Source organism: Hylobates moloch, unplaced genomic scaffold, assembly GCF_009828535.3.
Source record: "Hylobates moloch isolate HMO894 unplaced genomic scaffold, HMol_V3 SCAFFOLD_9, whole genome shotgun sequence".
In the NCBI taxonomy this organism is placed as follows: Eukaryota; Metazoa; Chordata; class Mammalia; order Primates; family Hylobatidae; genus Hylobates; species Hylobates moloch.
In genome coordinates, this window is record NW_026652284.1 from 8,949,760 (window position 1) to 8,970,028 (window position 20,269).

The window sequence follows — 20,269 nt, forward strand, 5'->3', positions numbered from 1 at the left end:
TCAAGTGATTCTCCTGCCTCAGCCTCCTGGGTAGCTGGGACTACAGGCACCTGCCACCACGCCCAGCTAATTTCTTGTATTTTCAGTAGAGACGGGGTTTCACCGTATTAGCCAGGATGGTCTCAGTCTCCTGACCTCGTGATCTGATCTGCCTATCTCAGCCTCCCAAAGTGCTGGGATTACAGGCGTGAGCCACCGCGCCCAGCCGGAGCCTCAGTTTCTTTATCTGCAAAAAGGGAACGTGCCCAGCACCCCTCAGACGGCAGTCCAAGGGATCCGTGAGCACTTGTGTTTTCATGAAAGCACATTTGTAAAGAGCAAAGCCTGGATTGGGATTTCGGCAGAGCATTTGTGGGGGCCTCTGCATGTCATCCACAGGCCTGACGTGTCGCCCACTTCTCTCTGTCTCCAGACTCGGGCTATCTGTTCAGCGGTAGCCGCCCACCATCTCAGGTGTCTCGATCTGGGGAGTTTCCTGTTTCAGGTGAGGAGGACAGAGAACTAAGGGGGGGACGGGGCAGCATGAGGCCCGGGCGTTCCAGAGCACGGTGGTTTGTGTGAGCTTTGGGGTCAGACCCCAAGTGTGTGTTCACATCTCAGCCCCGGGCAAGTGACCTACACACCTGTGCCTCAGTTTCCTCTTGCGTGAAATGGGAATGACAGTCACTAGGATCAGATGGTACCATGCTGCTCTGCTGTCCTCAGCAGCAGTCACGGCTGGAGCTGGTGCACCAGGTGCCAGCTGGCAGCAAGGCCTCAGGTGAGCTGGCCTTGTACCTCCGGGGTTTGCTGCTATCTGGCCTTGCTGTCAGCTGATGGTGCCCGGGGCTTTGGATGGAAATCAAGGGCAGGAGGCCATAGCTGAGGCTCCGGGATCTCTCTCCTCCCTCAGGTGCCTGGTAGAGGGCAGCCCTCTCCTCCTTCAGCTTTGCAGCAGGACTTCCCCCTGTCCGCACCCCCCCTCTGCACCTTTCCTGTCTTCCCAGGTTAATAGAAGAAAGCCCCCAGAAATGAAATAGCGCGTCGTAGCATTGCCGTGACAGGAGCCCACGTTCATATCATCTTCCTCCCCCTCTCCAGATTACTTCTCTCTGCTGTCGGGGAGCTGCCCCTCCTCCCCACTCCCTTCCCCAGCGCCTTCCGTGGCCGGCTCGGTGGCCTCCAGCTCCGGCTCTCTGCGCCACCGCAGGCCCCTCATCAGCCCTGCCCGGCTCAACCTGAAGGGACAGAAGCTACTGCTGTTCCCGTCACCCGCTGGAGAGGCCCCCACCACGCCCAGCAGCTCCGATGAACACTCGCCTCACAACGGCAGCCTCTTCACCATGGAGCCGCCCCAGGTTCCCCGGAAGCTGCCCCTGCAGGACATGAAGCACGCTCTGGGTACGGCCTTCTGACCGCCCCGAGGGGCCATGGGAGGGCCTCTGCTGCCAAGAGGCCTGGCTGTGCGGCGGTGGGGGGCTCATCCTTGCTCTGACCCAGTGTGCGCCTTCCCACCCTGGAGCTCTAGGTACCCCATTCCGGCTCTGGTGACTCGAACCCTCTGGGACATTGACCTCTAATGGCTGATTTCAGTTTCTCCTTTTGCAGTTGACCTTCAGGGTCCTCTGTTCCTTGGAACAGATCGAAAACACATCACACATTGCCAGGTGCGTGTGGCCACAGGTAGTTTCACTCAAATGGTGCTGTACTGCAAAGCATTTAAAATTTTTAAAGTTAGCCCCCAACCTTTAAAACCTACAACTTTCAACTTTCACGTGAATTTGTAGATTTCCTTTTTTTTTTTTTTTTGAGATAGAGTCTCACTCTGTCGCCCAGACTGGAGTGCAGTGGCGTGATCTTGACTCACTGCAACCTCCTCCTCCAGGGTTCAAGAGATTCTCCTGCCTCAGCCTCCCAAGTAGCTGGGACTGCATGTGTGCGCCACCATGCCTGGCTAATTTTTGTATTTTTAATAGAGACGGGATTTCACCATGTTTCCCAGGCTGGTCTTGAACTCCTGATCTCAAGTGACCCACCCATCTTGGCTTCCGAAAGTGCTGGGATCACAGGCATGGGCCACTGTGCCCAGCCTCGAATGTTTAGATTTCCCATGTCTCTTAACGATGTCAGAGATCTGGTCACCTTGGGCCTGAATACTGGCAGACAGAGGTGGCAGGACAGTTGAGCAAGGACCTGGCCCCCCACTGTCCAGGGTGGATGAGTGGCTTGGGACAGCCTGGCTCACCACTTCTGACAACTGTCCTTAGAGTGGAAGTGCAGCTGCCGCATGTCTGTCCCTGGAGGGAGCCGTGAGCACCACTGAGATGCACACCCTTCTCTCTGCAGACCTGAGATCCAAGCTGGAAAGAGGCAGCGCCTGCAGCAACCGCTCCATCAAGAAAGAGGACGACTCTTCCCAGTCATCTACCTGTGTGGTGGACACCACCACCAGGGGCTGCTCGGAGGAGGCCGCCACCTGGAGAGGTCTGCACCCTGAGGTGCGGGAGGGGAGGGGGGTGGGCACGCATCCGAAGCCACCATCTCCCCCTGGTGGGTCCAGAGCGCTGACAGAAAGAATCTTCCAGGACATTGTGGTCCCTGAGTGGCCGACAAGTAACCCACCCGACGCCTCTGAATCCAGGGTCAGGGACTCAGCAGACGGCACTCTCACTCTCGGGATTTGGGCCCAGATCTGCACTATTCCAGTACCTTCTGGCCCCAGGCAGCTATTTAAATTAACTGAATTAAAATTAAATAAAGTTTGAAATGTAGTTCTTGCGCTACACTAGCCACATTTCAAGTGCTCAGTAGGCACCTATGGCCTGTGGCTGCCATTTAGGACACATACCGAAGGCTGCCATCCTGGCCAGAAGTGCCCAGAGAGCCTGGGCGCGCTGGGACCACGTCACGCTGGGGCTGCAGCCTGCACCGGGTGCCGAGCTGCCTGGCTCAGATCCCAGGTTCTCTGCTCACTAACCCTGGGGCTCAGGGGCAAGAGACCAGATCTGTGGTCCACATCGTCACTCCCCGGGTGGGGAGGAGGAGGTGTGTGTTGAGGGAGATGAACAGATCAGCAAGCAGGGCTTTTCCTGGGCAGGTCATTTTGCACTGACTCTCAAAGCCAGTGCTGCCCCAGGCTGGAGGGTGGCCCAGCAGCTTGGAGGCTTTGGTGAGAACGCAGGCTGTGCATGCGGCAGGTGGACCTGGGTTGACAGCTTATTCCTTTGGAGGCCTGGACGGGGTGCTCCTGTTCCCAGCCCCCATGACCTCATCTGTAAAGTGGCCATTGTGGTCACTGCCTCATCGCCCAGGCCCCAGCTCATGACAGCCCAGCCCACGGCTTTCCTGGCGGCTTAGGGTTAGGAAAAGCTGTGCCTTCAGGGAGGCAGGGATGGGGGGTCTTTCCTGCTAGGGAAGCCATTGGCCAAGAGAAGAATTGGGGGTGAGCCTCACCAGTCTCGGGGAGTACCCTGGGCAGAGCCTTGAGCTCCCCACAAACTGCATGCTCTAGGGGGCTGCTCAGCTGCACAGCGACCCCACCCACACACACGTGTTCTGACCGGGTCTCTCTGCTTTGCAGGTCGTTTTGGCCCTTCCCTGGTCCGGGGCCTCCTGGCCGTGAGCTTGGCCGCCAACGCCCTCTTCACCTCGGCGTTTCTGTACCAGAGCCTGCGCTGACCCACCATTGGAGCCCCTCGGAGGGGAGCAACCCGGTGCCTGCTGCTTCACCACTGCCGGCCTCAGGACCCTCCCTGGAGGGGCTGCCACCTCTGCCCTCGTCTCCAGGGCCTTGACCTCACTGGACTGTGACTGTCCTCAGGACACCTGCCCCTCCTCACCTAACGGACTGCAGGGCTGAGCGTGTGTCTGAGGTCACACTCTCTGCCCGCCCACCTCCTTGGCTGACATCGGTTGTGTTTGGTGCTGACACTCTGATCCCGAAGCCAGGGAGCCCCAAGGGGGCTGCATGACCCTGGGGTGCCCCACACGGTTCAGCCCTGCCTGGCAAGGAAGCCAGTACTACTGTAACTGCAGCAGGAGCTGCCCGGCCTGCCTTCCGGCCCCACGCCCACAGGCGTGGTCACATCTTTGTACTGTATTCCCCTGTCCCACCTGGGGCGACCTCAGAGCCCCACTAAGCTGAAGGCCCCCTGGGGGAGGGGGAAGCATGGTCCTTATCATCTGCCCTGTCTTGCCCCTTCCTGTGGAGTGGGCAGAAGGGCACCCGGGATCCTCAGAGCTCCCAGGTCTCAGCAGCCAAAGGCCCAGCTGGGCCTCTAGCACCAGCGCAAGCCCCTGCCCCACCCTCCCCTGCCAGATGCCCCCCGCTTTGTGACCTCTGTTGACCTGCCTGGAAGCAGCCCCATTACCCTGAGAATGCGGAGAGCCCTGGCCCACCTTGCCCTGTGTTTCCAGGCCTGCACGTCTGGTCCTTCAGCTGCGCATGGAATTGCAGGGCAGGCTGGCGGGGGGCCTTCGGATCTCAGATGAGACTGCACCCCTTCGCCCACCCTACTGGGCACCTGCCTCCCTTCAGCCCCTGAGAACCCCATCTTCCCCTGCTTCTCCTGCCCACTCCCCTGCTGGGGCTCCTTGCTGGCATTGAGGAGGGGCCTTCCCAATGCTGTGAGGCAGCGGGGAGGGACTGTGCGCCGGTGGCTATCAGAGCCCCTCCGCTGTCCCGCCCTGGGCCTCGGACATGGGCCTGGGGCAGTGTGTGTCTGCTGGTCATGTGCTGGTGCCAGTTAGTGAGGAATCAGCTGTCTCGGTGGATTCTGAGACTCACTGTGGGGCAGGAAGAAGGGTCTTCACTCTGCCATTCAGGGATAAAGTTTAATTTTATTTTTCTACACATTTTGCCAGGTCAGGCATTTTGCTAGTAAGCAGGATGCCCCCAACTCTCCCTGCCATGGAGGATTCATTTTTTTAAGCTTTGGGTGCTTTTTTAATACTTTTTTTTTAATGTGGGGAAGGAGCTTGCTCTGATGTCACCCTCCTCTCCCCTGACTCCTGTCCTGAGAGCTGTGGATGCTCCCTCCTGCCCTGCCCACCCCTGAAACATGGGGAACGGGGGCCCCAGGACAGCGTCAGGACTTTTGAGTCCAGCTGCCAGCAGTGGTTCCAACTCGGAGGCAGCGCCTTGCGGTCCCCGTTTTTGTGCAGCAGGCGTGGGTGTGTCGAGGTGTTTTATTTTTTGCTTAACCAAACTCCATTCCCAAATGCACATCGTCTCTGGCTCTGAGGGCACTCCCTCCTCTCAGCCAGGCAGCCTGGCATCTCCTGCCCAGACCCGCGGTCCCAGCATCCCCCAGAGCCAGGGGACAGGCCCGGCAGGAGGGGGTTTTATGTTTTGTTTCAAACAGAAAACACAACCTTATTTTTCTTTACAAAAGCAAAAAAGGAAACCAAAAAAGATACAGCCTTTGAATGATGCCTGCTGGCTGTCTGTATTCATTTGCTTGGGCAGCTCAGGCCCTCCAGGTAGGGCAGGGTCCCTGCTAAGGGGGCTCTCATCCACTTTCTCTTTCCTCTTCAATGGGGGGCTCTGGGGTTGGGGTGGCCACAGTGTGACCGGACAGTGTCCCTGGAGGGGCTTAGGGATTTGGACGGGAGACTCGCTGCCTGGCTGAGCCTGGGCTGGAAGGATACCCCAGAGTTTGCTGTGCAGAGAAAAGGGGTATCCAGGCAGGAAGCGCTCAGCTCAGCTCTTCAGAAAAGTCTGAGCCCACCAGCTGTCCCTGACCGTCCTTGCCCCTGGCTGCAGGGACCAGAGTCAGGTTGTGAAAAAGACCTCATCTTCCTCAGAGAGGGCTTGGAGCTGCTGCACGGCTCCATGCTGAGGCAGCGGGGATGGGGAATGGCCGGGGCGTCACAGCACAAGCTCTGGGGTCACCTTTCTGGTGACTGGATCTGCATTTCTGTTGGCTTCAGTTTGACACGGGAGTAACAGGACGGCCATCCAGGGATGACATGGGGACCCTTAAGCCACAGCACAATGCCGAGGGAGCTCTACCAAGGTGGGCTGTCATTCTGGCCCAGTGCCCAGCGGGCAGGAGGACCACAGCCAGCGAGCAGGGGCGCCGGCTCCCAGGGGCCGGCAGGACCAACCTGAACCAGACCCTGAGGGCAGATGAGGGTGCAGGGCTGGGTCGGCTCCCCATCAGGAGCTGCCTGCAGTGGGAGCCACAAACGCCTCTGAGCTCACTGACCTCGGGTCCTCAAGATGTTGGGAACATCATGTTTAAACTTGAGGCTCAGACATCCAGCAGCCCATTCAGCTCCTACCCCGGCCTGGCGAGGAGAGGCCAAGAGAGGGCAGCAGTGAGCCGAGTGCCGTCAGCTGTGAGGGTTCTCCCCAGCTTGGGAGCACTGGTAGTAACGCCATCTATGGTCTTCTTATCAAAAGGTAACACATTTATGTAGAAAACCTAGAAATAGAAGTGAGCAAAAAAGAAAATGCCTCATAATCCTGGCATTAAGATATAGGCGTTTCTTCTTTGTGGTGGTTTTGTTTGAGACAGGGTCTCACTGTCCCCCAGGCTGGAGTACAGTGATGCAATCATAGCTCACTGCAGCCTCAACCTCGGGCTCAAACATTCCTCCCGCCTCAGCCCTCCCAGTAGCGGGGACTACAAGTGCACACCACCACACACAGCTAATTTTTGTTGTATTTTTTGTAGAGAAGAGGTTTCACCATGTTGCCCAGGCTGGTTTCGAATTCCTGAGCTCAAGCAATCCACCCACCTCAGCCTCCCAAAGTCCTGGGATTATAGGTATGAGCCACTGTGCCTGGCTAGAATCTTCAGTAGAATGATTTACCTCTGAAGGATTATCCCAAGGGCCCATTGCAGTAGCTCATGCCTGTAATCCCAGCACTTTGAGAGGCCGAGGCAGGAGGATCTCTTGAGCCCAGGAGTTCAACAGCAGCCTGGGTAATATAGTGTAAACTCGTCTCTGCAAAAACTTAAGAAAATTAGCTGGGGCTGGGCACAGCACTTTGGGAGGCCGAGGCAGGTGGATCATGAGGTCAGGAGATCAAGACCATCCTGGCTAACACAGTGAAACCGCATCTCTACCAAAAATACAAAAAATTAGCCGGCCATGGTGGCGGGCGCCTGTAATCCCAGCTACTCGGGAGGCTGAGGCAGGAGAATGGCATGAACCTGGGAGGCGGAGCTTGCGGTGAGCCAAGATCGCGCCACTGCACTCCAGCCTGGGTGACAGAGCGAGACTCCATCTCAAAAAAAAAAAAAAAAAGCTGGGTGTGGTGGCACATGCCTGTCGTCGCAGCTACTCAGGAAGCTGAGGTGGGAGGATTGCTTGAGTCCCTGGGAGGTCATGGCTGCAGTGAGCTGTGATTGCACCACTGCCCAGCCTGAGTGACAAGAGCAAGACCCTGTCTCTAAAAAATAAGATGCTAAAGCTTTTTGTGTGTTGCATTACAGAAAGGTACAGAAAAATCAGTTTTGTACTTGAGCTGAGTTTTGCTTTAGAAACCTGCCCCTGGTTCCCAGGCATCCGCCACCATGCAGTTGAAAGCTCATCAGAAGATCAGGAAGGAACTTGGAGAGGTGAAGAGAGGCAGGCAGGGTGCCCGGCACCACCCCTCTCTAGCAGAGAAGCTCGGTTTTCTTAGGCAGGGTTTCAGCTGAAATGAATTTACAGGTTACAGTAAGGAAATCATCTTGGGCCGGGTGTGGTGGCTCACGCCTGTAATCCCAGCACTTTGGGAGGCCGAGGTGGGCGGATCACCAGAGGTCAGGAGTTTGAGACCAGCCTGACCAACATGGAGAAACCCCATCTCTACTAAAAAATAATAATAATAATACAAAATTAGCCAGGCGTGGTGGAGCACGCCTGTAGTCCCAGCTACTTGGGAGGCTGAGGCAGGAGAATCGCTTGAACCCGGGAGGCAGAAGTTGCAGTGAGCCAAGATGGCACCATTGCACTCCAGCCTGGGCTACAAGAGTGAAACTCTGCCTCTAAATAAATAAGTCTTCTTGGTTTTGGTGGATTTTAGCCAGCTTCTTTACTGCAAACTTTTATCAGTAAGGTCTTTATGACCTGGTCTTGTGCCAACCCACTTTTTTCTGTTTTATATCAGAAAAGTCTACCAATTTTCCTTTTTTTAAGTTCAAAAACTACTATAGCATACCACCCACCATACCAACCTACTAGCCGTGTGGCGCTGGACCCCTCTGTACAACAGGAAAGGGCCTAGGTGACCCCGTTTCTTCTGAGGGACGATCAGAGGCAGGAACTCTCCCCTCACCCCTACCATAGGTGTCTTCTGTGGGGTCCAGAGTGGCTGTACCACTGCAAATGCTTTCTGTGATTTCAACTGAGGATATCTTGCTACAAAGGCAGAGGGAAGTGGGGAAAGCTGTTTTCAGTCCTTAAAGGGCTGAAGTGCAGCCCCCAGAGCTTGGTGCCAACTTGGAGTTCTCCACATACCCTTTCACAAGCCCCCAAGTGTGCGTGTCCAGCCCTGTTCACCGGGTGGGACTGAGCTGGACCACAGTGAAGGAGGGGAGGAATCCAGGATTTCCACAGCAGGTTCTTTCCTTAGTTCATCCATCCTCAGCCACTGTGCAGCCATCAATATGGTGTCCCTAGTGTGGGCCAGGCTGTGCTGGGTCCACGAGATACAATGGTGAGCAACACTGAGCTGTCCCTGTCCCAAAGAGCTTACCTCGAGTAGGGGGTCAGACTTGGGCAGGCACACAGATGCTTACGTAATTATCCACTTAAAAGTGCAGCAGAGGCCCAGGGAAATGCCAGCAGGGGCATCGCATAGGTTGTGAATTTAGTTTTTGAGTTTTTTTTTTTTTTTTTTTTTCCTGGAGATAGGATCTCGCTCTGTCACCCAGGCTGGAGTGCAGTGGCACGAACTTGACTCACTGCAGCCTCCAACCCCTGGTCCAAGGGATTCTCAGTCCTCAGCCTTCCGAGTAGCTGGGACTACAGGCGCATGCACCACGCCCGGCTAAATTAAAAAAATTGGGGGCTGGGCGCAGTGGCTCATGCCTGTAATCCTAGCACTTTGGGAGGCTGAGGCGGGCAGATCACCTGAGGTCAGGAGTTCGAGACCAGCCTGGCCAACCATGGCCAACATGGTGAAACCCTGTCTCTACTAGAAATACAAAAATTAGCCAGGCAAGATGGTGCACACCTGTAATCCCAGCTACTCGGGAGGCTGAGTCAGAATTGCTTGAACTCAGGAGGCAGAGGTTGCAGTGAGCTGAGATCACACCACTTCACTCCAGCCTGGGCAACAGAGCAAGATTCCATCTCAAAAAAAAAAAAAGAAAAATTTGGCCGGGCGCAGTGGCTCACGCCTGTAATCCCAGCACTTTGGGAGGCCGAGGCGGGCGGATCACGAGCTCAGGAGATCGAGACCACGGTGAAACCCCGTCTCTACTAAAAATACAAAAAATTAGCTGGGCGCAGTGGCGGGTGCCTGTAGTCCCAGCTGCTCCGGAGGCTGAGGCAGGAGAATGGCGTGAACCCAGGAGGCGGAGCTTGCAGTGAGCCGAGATCGCGCCACTGCACTCCAGCCTGGGCGACAACAGCGAGACTCTGTCTCAAAAAAAAAAAGAAAAATTTTGTATTTTTGTAGTACAGACGGTGTTTCACCATGTCGCCCAGTGTGTCAACTTAGTTTTGAGCATTTGCACTGGACGCTTCAGAGACACCCGCTGGAGTCCTCTGCCCTGTGTTCCCTGCCTGGAGCCTGCACAACCACACAGCACGCACCCCTCCTCCTTAATTTCTCATCCTAAACGGCCACCCACCGCCTGTGAGAGGCCTTTTCCCCCTATGCTCTCAATATCCGCGAATCGCTTCCACTAAATCTGGGCCGTGATTGCCTCATGACCGCTGGACTGCATGCCTCCCCCATTAGAAGGTCATTTCCACTAGAGCAGGGCCCTTAGGTCATAGTTGGGGCTCATTAAACATTGAATGAATGGTTGAATGAAATGTCCCTTAGCTACATGTAGGCATCTCCAGGTCTCAGCTCTGAGGGGAGGTGGCAGGAGGCACACACGTCTGGAGCTCCTGAAGCCAGGGTGAGAACAGTGAGCTGCAGCTGAGGCTCAGAGCTCCTGGCTTCGGGGCACCCGTTCTGGAGCTGGAGGGAAGAAGGGAAGTGTGTTGGAGGTGAGCTGGTGGCTCAGCTGGGCCAGAGCTGAGAGCAGATCACGAGGGAGGCTTGGGAAGGGCCGTCTTGCATGCTCCATCTCCAGAGAGTTCCAAAATTCACTTGGGGCTGGGTATGGTGGCTCACGCCTGTAATCCCAGGCATGGGAGGGTGAGGCAGGAGGATCTCTGGAGACCAGGAATTTAAGACCAGCCTGGGCAACATAGTGAGACCCCATCTCTACAAAAAACTTTAAAAAAATTAGCCAGGCAGACCGGGTGCAGTGGCTCACGCCTGTAATCCCAACACTGGGAGGCCGAGGCAGGCAGATGACCTGAGGTCGGGAGTTCGAGACCATTCTGGTCAACATGGTGAAACCCCATCTCTACTAAAAATACAAAAATTAGGTGGATGTGGTGGTGCATGCCTGTAGTTCCAGCTACTCTGGAGGCTGAGGCAGGAGAATTGCTTGAACCTGGGAGGCGGAGGCTGCAGTGAGCCAAGATCGCCCCACTGCACTCCAGCCTGTTGACAGAGCGAGACTCTGTCTCAAAAAAAAAAAAAAGAGTGACCTCTGGTCGTCCTCACTGCTACACTCCCACCAGCGCCATGACAGTTTACAGATGCTATGGCAACATCAGGAAATTACCCTCTATGGTCTAAAAAGAGGAGGCAGGAATAATCCACCCCTTGTTTAGCATATCATCAAGAAATAGCCATAAAAATAAACAGAGCAGCCCATGGGCTGCTCTGTCTATGGACTAGCCATTCTTTCACCACTTTACTTAATAAATTTGCTTTTGCTTTGCACTGTGGACTTGCCCTGAATTATTTCTTGTGTGAGATCCAAGAACCCTCTCTTGGGGTCTGGATCAGGACTTCTTTCCAGTAACACAAGAGTACAGGGACTGTAACCCCCTTTACCTGGAACATCAAACAGGAGTGCAAATGTAGTGGTGCCAAATGAATTTTTTTTTTTTTTTGAGACACAGTCTTGCACTGGTCGCCCGGGCTGGAGTGCAGTGGCACGATCTTGGCTCACTGCAATGTCCACCTCCTGGGCTCAAGCGATTCTTCTGCCTCAGCCTCCTGAGTAGCTGGGATTACAGGCACCTGCCACCACACCCAGCTATTTTTTGTATTTTTAGTAGAGACGGGGTTTCACTATGTTAGTCAGGCTAGTCTCCAACTCCTGACCTCGTGATCTGCCTGCCTCGGCCTCCCAAAGTGCTGGGATTACAGGCGTGAGCCACCGCGCCCGGCATGAATTTTTCTTTCACTGAAAATTTTTTTAGAGACAGTCTTGCTCTGTTGCCCAGGCTGGTGCTATCTCGGCTCACTGCAACCTCCGCCTCCCGGGTTCAAGCAGTTCTCCTGCCTCAGCCTCCCCAGTAGCTGGGATTACAGGCATGCGCCACCACGCCCGGCTAATTTTTGTATTTTTAGTAGAGAGGGGGTTTCACCATGTTGGCCAGGCTGGTCTCAAACTCCTCACCTCAGGCAATACACCCGCGTTGGCCTCCCAAAGTGCTGGGATTACAGGCATGAGCCACCCTGCCCGACCAGATCTCTTTCACTGTCATAATTTTCTCACTATTATAATTTTGGAAAGGCAGCTTCATTCAGCCTGGGAACCCTCCAGCATCCTGCCTCAGCTCACTAGAGGGTCAGAGCTTGTGTCACCCCAGATCTCTTGTCACCTCTGGTCATTCTTGTCACCATCTTGGTTCTGGTGGGTTTTAGCCAGTTTCTTTATTGCAACCTGTTTTCTCAGCAAGATCTTTATGACCTGTGTCTTGTGCTGACCTCCTGTCTCATCCTGTGACTTAGACTGCCATAACCATCTGGGAATGCAGCCCAGTAGGTCTCAGCTTCTTCACCCAGCTCCTATTCAAGACGGAGTTGCTCTGGTTCAAATACCTCTGACACTTGGGCTAACAGTGTGGATGGGAGGGGAAGACAGGATTAAAGGAACAGTCACAAATACTGAATTACAGTTATCAGAAGAGACAGCAGAGGGCTGAGTGTGGTGGCTCATGCCTTGTAATCCCAGCACGTTGGCAGGCCGAGGTGGGCGCCGGAGGTCAGGAGTTTGAGACCAGCCTGGCCTACATGGTGAAACCCCGTCTCTACTAAAAATACAAAAATTAGTCGGGCGTGGTGGCGGTTGCCTGTAATCTCAGCTACTGGGGAGGGTGAGGCAGGAGAATCACTTGAACCTGGGAGGTGGAGGTTGCAGTGAGCCAAAATTGTGCCACTGCACTCCGGCCTGCGTGACAGAGTGAGACTCTGTTTCAAAAAAAAAAAAGAGAGAGATCTGACCTAAGCAACTCCCTCTTGCCTTTAACCTCCAAACTGCCCTTGATCATTCCGGGGGCGTGGGCCAAGCTAATTTTGGGAGGAATTTAGTTTATGGTTTAACCTTAAAGCAAGGGTGATAATAATAACCCTTCCCAAAACTAAACCGGATTGGTAAGACTAATGAAAGGCTACAAGGTCAGGATTGTAAGAGGGGCCTGAATTCTGTAAAATGTAGGTGTAGTTATAAATGATTACCAGCCATTGTTCCGGGGCTCATAAGATTTGCAATTTCTCCAGTTGCTCCTGTAGGCAACATCACTATTGTATAATTTAAGATTGGTCTTTTGTGATATCTTTTCAGACTTTTGTATTTCTAAAGACTAGGTGACTCCACCCAGCCAGAGACTCAGGACTCAGCTGGTCCTGTGGCCCCTACCCAGAAGTGGAATCAGCAGAGGAGGACCAGTTTCCATACCCCTATGATTGCATTCCCAACCAATCAGCCACACCCACCCTCTAGCCACCTGCCCACCAAACTATCTTTAAAACACCCTAGTCTCTGAATTTTCCAGGAGGGTAAATTGAGTAACAGTAAAACTGTGGTCTCCTGTTTAACCAACTCTGTGTGAATTAAACTCTTTCCTTTGCAATTTCCACCCCTACGTTTTGATTTTTTATTTTTGTTTTTTGTTTTTTTGTTTGTTTGTTTGTTTGTTTTGAGACGGAGTCTTGCTCTGTTACCCAGGCTGGAGTAGAGTGACATGATCTCGGCTCACTGCAACCTCCGTCTCCTGGGTTGAAGCGATTCTCCCGCTTCAGCCTCCCGAGTAGCTGGGACTACAAGCGCCTGCCACCATGCCCAGCTAATTTTCCGTGTCTTGATAAATCGGCTCTATCTGGACGGTTACATGAGGGCCACTGGGGATGTCCCAGGTGGCAGCTCCTCACCAGTCTCATGCTGGAAGACACTGGGGAAACTGGATCCATTGATCACTTTGCTTCCTTGGAACTGTTATGGGGAAGGTGCCTGTGCCATCCACACTCCATACTTAGAAAGTCTGTGAGGTTTAAGACTTGGGTGGTGGTCAGGGTATAGATCCTTCCCCACCGCCTCAGTCTGGCTGCAGGGATAGGAATGAACATTTTCATCTTCATACCATAATTTTTTTTTTTTTTGAGACGGAGTCTCACTCTGTCACCCAGCCTGGAGTGCAGTGGCGCCATCTCGGTTCACTGCAACTTCCGCCTCCCGGGTTCACGCCATTCTCCTGCCTCAGCCTCCCGAGTAGCTGGGACTACAGGTGGCTGCCACCACGCCCGGCTAATTTTTTGTATTTTTAGTAGAGATGGGGTTTCACCATGTTAGCCAGGATGATCTCAATCTCCTGACCTCGTGATCTGCCCGACTTGGCCTTCCAAAGTGCTGGGATTACAGGTGTGAGCCACTGCACCTGGCCTATATCATAATTTTTTTAAAGCAATGATGGGGTTGTGCCTCCACCCCTTCCAGCAAAATGAAAAGAATAAACAAGAGCCTATCTGGAAGAGTGTTAACTTCCAGTCCCTTCTAGATTGGACTCTGGATGCATGTTCATCTTCTCTGATAGATAAAAATTCCCAGCGAGGGTTTTTATGACGATTAGCTTCCTTCTGGACAATCTACCTTTAATCAGATAAGAGAAATTCAGGAAAAGCCCCTTTGTGCATTTGCTGTTTTCCAAATGCCTTCAGTTTGAAGTCATCATCATAGCAATGCGGCATATTTTGGGATGTTATTTCCTGGATTCCTTCAGCAGCCACCTGCTGTTGGGTATTTAGGCTTAATTAAAGTTGGCAAGGCATGCTCAGCTAGAGGCTCAGCTGCATGGGAGATGAGTTATAGGAAGTCCTATGTACGTAAGGGAAGCTCAGAACACTTTTATTGCACATTTTAAATAAATGCCTCTGGGCTGGGTGCAGCAGCTCAGGCCTGTAATCCCAGCACTTTGGGAGGCCAGGGCGGGTGGATCACCTGAGGTCAGGAATTCGAGACCAGCCAGGCCAACATGGCGAAACCCCATCTCTACTGAAAACACAAAACATTAGCTGGGCTTGGTAGTGGCGTGCGCCTGTAATCCCAGCTACTCGGGAGGCTGAGACACAAGAATCGCTTGAACCCAAGATGGGGAGGTTGCAGTGAGCCAAGATCGCGCTGCTGCACTACAGCCTGGGCAACAGAGCAAGACTCTGTCTCAAAGATAAATACATACATACATACCTCTGACCTGTGCCTTGGGGTGGGGTCTTACCCCCCTATACAAATGGCCTTGGTGGGAGATAGCAGTGAGTCCTGATACAAGAATCCCTCTGGGTTCTTAGAATTTTTTTTTTTTTTTTTTTTTTTGAGATGAAATCTAATTCTGTCGCTCAGGCTGGAGTGCAGTGGCACGATCTCAGCTCACTGCAACCTCTGCCTCCCAGAATCCAGAGATTCTTCTGCCTCAGCTTCCCAAGTAGCTGGGATTACAGGTGCTTGCCACCACGTCTGGCTAATTTTTGTATTTTTAGGAGAGACGGGGTTTCACCATGTTGGCCAGGTTGGTCTCGAACTCCTAACCTCGTGATCCACCCACCTCGGCCTCCCAAAGTGCTGGGATTACAAGCATGAGCCACCGCGCCTGGCTGGGTTCTTAGAATTTTGAGTTGTAAAATAAAATTTGGAGACCCTCTAAATTTACTAGGGCAGAAGGGAACTAAGCCCTGGAGACTGATTCACATAGCATGTTTGTAACTCCTGCCCTTTGTAGATTGCAGATTGACTTTCTTCCCCATTGTTCTTGTTCTGTAAATGACTAGGAGAGATCAGAGACCAGACCTCCTTCCCCTCCAATCACTGATCTTTGTTATAAATTAACTGCCTCCTCTATTGTCCTGTGCCTAACTCAGACCAGATGGCACAAAGGACCCCATGACTGTTACATCTTCAGTGTTAAGGTTAAAATATACCTTTCCTGAAAGAAAAAGACCACCTCAACTAATCGGATTGCATTAAGCCTTATAGAGAAATATGTTGAAATTCTGTTAAGCAGCCCTGCACTTTGTCTATGTAAACAATCCCGAATTTCTACACTTCAGATCAAAACTGCCTTTGCACAGATTACAACAGTGAGAGGAATCTAACATGGCTGACTCCATCTTGCTTCTAGCTTCCCAGGCTGGCTGTCCTCACTCAGTCCTGGGTGTGGGCCAAGCTAGCCTTGGGAGGAATTCAGTTTATAGTTTAACTTTGAAGGATGATAATAGTCCCTCCCTACAACTGAGCCATCCTTGTTTGGGGGCTGAAACCGCCTTTGTAAGACTAATGAAAGGTCACAAGATTAGGATTACGGGAGGAGGCTGAATTTTGTTAAAATGTAGGCATAGTTGGCTGGACGCAGTGGCTCACGCCTGTAATCCCAGCACTTTGGGAGGCCGAGGTGGATGGATCACGAGGTCAGGAGTTCGAGACCAGCCTGATCAACATAGTGAAACCCCGTCTCTACTAAAAATACAAAAAATTAGCCGGGTGTGGTGGCAGGCACCTGTAATCCCAGCTACTCAGGAGGCTGAGGCAGGATAATTGCTTGAACCCGGAAGGTGGAGGTTGCAGTGGGCCGAGATCACACCACTGCACTCCAGCCTGGGTGACAGAGTGAGACTCCATCTCAAAAAAAAAAAAAAAAAAAAAAGGAGGCATAGTTTCTATAATTCCTTACTGCTCAGGAGTCATACGGCCAGAGGTCACAAGATCTGTGGCTTCCCCAGTTGCTCCTATAGATAACATCACTATTGTAGAACCTAGGATTGGTCTTTTGAGATGTTTTTCAGACTGACCCCCTCCAGACTCATGACTAATGACTCAACCAGTCCTGTAGTCCCAGCCAGAGATAGATGGACCATTTCCTACACTCTGTGATTTTATCCCCAACCAATCAGCAGCATCCATCCCCGAGCCCCTGCCACCAAACTGTCCTTGAAAAACCCCTAACCTCCGAGCTTTGGGGAGACCGATTTCAATAGTAACTCCACCTTCCATGTGGCTGGCCTCGAATTATTAATAATTAAACTCTTTTTTTTTCTTTTTTCAGACGGAGTCTCACTGTCGCCCAGGTTGGAGTGCAGTGGCACGATCCTGGCTCACTGCAAGCTCCGCCTCCCGGATTCAAGCGATTCTCCTGCCTCAGCCTCCAGAGTAGCTGGGACTACAGGCACATGCTACCATGCCCAGCTAATTTTGTATATTTAGTAGAGACAGGATTTCACCATGTTAGCCAGGCTGATCTCGAACTCCCGACCTCAGGTAATCCACCCGCCTCCGTCTTCCAAAGTGCTAGGATTACAGGCGTGAGCCACCGCGCCCGGCCCTAAACTCTTTCTTTGCCGCAATACCATGGTTAATAAATTTGTATGCCTTTTTTCCTTTTTTTTTTTTTTTTTTTTTGATACAAGGTCTCACTTATGTTGCCCGCGCTGGAGTGCAGTGGTTTTTCACAGGCATGACCACAGCGCACTATAGCCTTAAACTCCTGGGCTCAAGTGATCCTACTGCCTCGTCCTACTGAGTAGCCCTTTTCTCCTCTTAATCTGCCTTTTGTCAGCTGATTTTCATCAAACCTTCAGAGGTGGAAGGAGAAGTTTGCCCTGGGCCCCTATAGTTTTGGCACAGTGAGCAGGATTCCAAAACCACTGTGCTCTTCTAGAAGCTGTGGTCAAGGGAACCCAAGGCCTGAGAAGCCAGCAGAAGGGTAAGAAATTCTTACCAGCCAGGCTACTGGCCTCTCTCTCTGTAGAGTCTGGTTGAGCAGATGGTAAAAATTACTGTTTATCTCTTTTTCCTCTCCAAAATCTTGATAAATGAGAGAAAAAGATTTGTATGATTAGTCTTGGGTATAGCAACCTTGGTGTACTTTTTTTTTCTTTTAAACAGAGTCTCGCTGCTGTCACTCAGGCTGGAGTGCAATGGTGCGATCTCAGATCACTGCAACCTCCGCCTCCCAGGTTCAAGCCATTCCCCTACCTCAGCCTCCTGAGTAGCTGGGATTACAGGCACCCACTACCACGCTTGGCTAATTTTTGTATTTTTAGTAGAGACAGGGTTTCACCATGTTGGCCAGGCTGGTCTAGAACTCCTGACCTCAGGTAATCCACCCATCTCGGCATTCCAAAGTGCTGGGATTACAGGCATGAGCCACCGCCCCTGGTTTGGTGTGCTTTTTGCTATGAGTATTCATATTGTCTGATCCTTTTCCCCCCAGAAATAGTATTTTCCAATGTCTTTGTCTTTCTGTCTTGTTCTATCATAGACAAGGGCACCATAGGGTGGAACACAGACTTAAAACTCCTAGAAGTCCATTGTTCAAGCTGGCCCTGCATACTGGTCAGTTTTGCCATTCTGACCAGGTCAGCTTCTATTTAGATTTTGAGACGGTTTTCGCTATTGCAAAGGCTGTATGGTCATCTAATTCTGCCTCCGGTTCCGCCTTACCTCTCAACCTCCTACCATGTTAGCCAGGGTGGTCTCAATCTCCTGACCTCATGATCCACCCGTCTTGGCCTCCCAAAGTGCTGGGATTACAGGCGTGAGCCACCGCACGCGGCCTATTTAGACAAATCTTGCTCAGGGTCCCCACAATAAAAACTGGATGAGGTTCTGTGTTAGGCAGTTTTTTTTTTGTTGTTTTTTTTTTTTTGAGATGGAGTTTTGCTCTTGTTGCCCAGGCTGGGCACCTGGCCTGCACAGTTCTTGCATTGCTATAAAGAAATACCTGAGACTGGGTAATTTATAAAGAAAAGAGGATTAATTGGCTCATGGTTCTGCAGGCTGTACAGGAAGCATGGTGCTGACATCCGCCTGGCTTCTGGGAGGCCTTAGGGAGCCTTTACTCATGCGGAAGGCAAGGTGGGAGCAGGCACAGCACATGACAAGAGCAGACACGGGTGAGAGAAGGTGCCGCATGAGATGTCACTCACTATCGCAAGGACAGCACCAAGGAGATGACGCTAAACCATTTATGAGAAATCCACCCCATGAGCCAATCACCTCCCATCAGGCGCCACCTCCAGCATTGGCAATTACAATCCAGCAGGAGACTTGGGGGGACAAACAGCCAAACTATATCAGGTTCCCTCGTCTTGTTTTATGTCCTCGAGAGCTTGACTTGTGACAAGGGGGAGCACTCTCTCTTAGTCTTCACCATCTGGGGGGGGCATGATTTTGGGATCACATCCAGTATCCAATCTGAAAAGATTGGGAACCCCAAGACACATGAGATTTTAGGCAGGTTACCCTTTGTTTCGAATGTGTCAAGCTCTCAGGGGAGTTTCAGGAAGTCCCATCTATAAGGGGACTTTGTCGTCTCAACGCATGCTGCTTGGTTAGTCCCGGGAAAATCCAACCCCAGGAGGACCTACCCAGTATCACAGATTAATGCACCTGTGACTGGCAGACACCCCAAAATGTGTAGGGTACTAGAAGCACCTTATACACAAACACCATCCTTAACTGTCTGTGGCAACAAGAGTCTTTTGCCACTCAGGCACAGTGGCTCACGCCTGTAATCCCAGCACTTTGGGAGTCCAAGGCAGGTAGATCACATGAGGTCAGGAGTTCAAGACCAGCGTGACCAACATGGTGAAACCCTGTCTCTACTAAAACTACAAAAAAATTAGCTGGGCGTGGTGGCGCATGCCTGTAATCCCAGCTACTGGGGAGACTGAGGCAGGAGAAACACTTGAACCTGGGAGGCGGAGGTTGCCGTGAGCCAAGATCACGCCATTGCACTCCAGCCTGGGTGACATGAGCAAAAATCCGCCTCAAAAAAAAAAGTCTTTTGCCATCTTAGCCTATTCCTGGGAGTGATCATTGAGACTGCCTCTTCTATTCCTGTTCCAGAAAACACCTCTTGACTGTATGATAAAAACTTATTAATCCCAGCACTTTGGGAGGCTGAGGCGGTCAGATCACTTGAGGTCAGGAGTTCAAAACCAGTCTGACCAATGTGGAGAAACCCCGTCTCTACTAAAAATACAAAATTAGCTGGGCGTAGTGGCACATGCCTGTAATCCCAGCTACTCAGAAAGCTGAAGCAGGAGAATCGCTTGAACCCAGGAGGCAGAGGTTGCAATGAGCTGAGGTCACGCCATTGCACTCCAGCCTGGGCAACAAGAGCAAAACTCTGTCTCAAAAACAAACAAACAAATAAACAAAAAACACAACTTATTGTTAACCTGGAAAATTACCTCCTGGGCTTTCCATGAAGAGGTAGATTGGACTGAGTCACTATTAGAATAAACACATCATTGAAATTTTAATTCTCCGTGGCTAAAAGATGAATATTTTAAATTAGAAAGACTTCTATATTTGAAAAATATTTTAGACCTCTCTCATTCCAAACAATTGCTTATTTGAATTTATGGTGGCTGAAACTTTTTTTTTTTTGAGACAGGATGGAGTACAGTGGCACAATCACAGCTCACTGCAGCCTTGAACTGCTGGGCTCAGGCGATCCTCCTACCTCAGCCTCCTGTGTAGCTGGTACTACAGGGGCACGCCACCACCCTCAACTTTTAAATTTTTTTTAGAGATGGGGTCTCACTATGTTGCCCAGGCTGATCTTGAACTTGTGGGCTCAAGCAATCCTCCTACCTTGGCCTCTCAAAGTGCTGGGATTACAGGTGTGAGCCACCATGCCCAGCCCAAACTTTTTAGAAAACACACATAATAGCTGGGCGAGGTGGCTCACGCCTATAATCCCAGCACTTTGGGAGGTCGAGGCGGGCGGATCACTTGAGGTCAGGAGTTCAAGACCAGCCTGGCCAACATGGTAAAAC

The 20,269-nt window shown here is 52.0% G+C and overlaps 1 protein-coding gene across 1 annotated transcript in view; it reads left to right on the plus strand.

Annotated features, from left to right (window-relative positions):
- The window catches only part of TMEM201 (transmembrane protein 201), a 26,623-nt gene extending 21,187 nt beyond the window's left edge, over positions 1-5,436 (plus strand). The window contains exons 8-11 of the mRNA XM_032758833.2: positions 413-484; positions 1,081-1,380; positions 2,326-2,463; positions 3,560-5,436. Coding sequence (XP_032614724.1) covers positions 413-484; positions 1,081-1,380; positions 2,326-2,463; positions 3,560-3,657 — 608 coding nt within the window. The 3' untranslated portion in view covers positions 3,658-5,436. The remainder of the gene's footprint in view (positions 1-412; positions 485-1,080; positions 1,381-2,325; positions 2,464-3,559) is intronic.
- Positions 5,437-20,269: the final 14,833 nt, after the last annotated feature.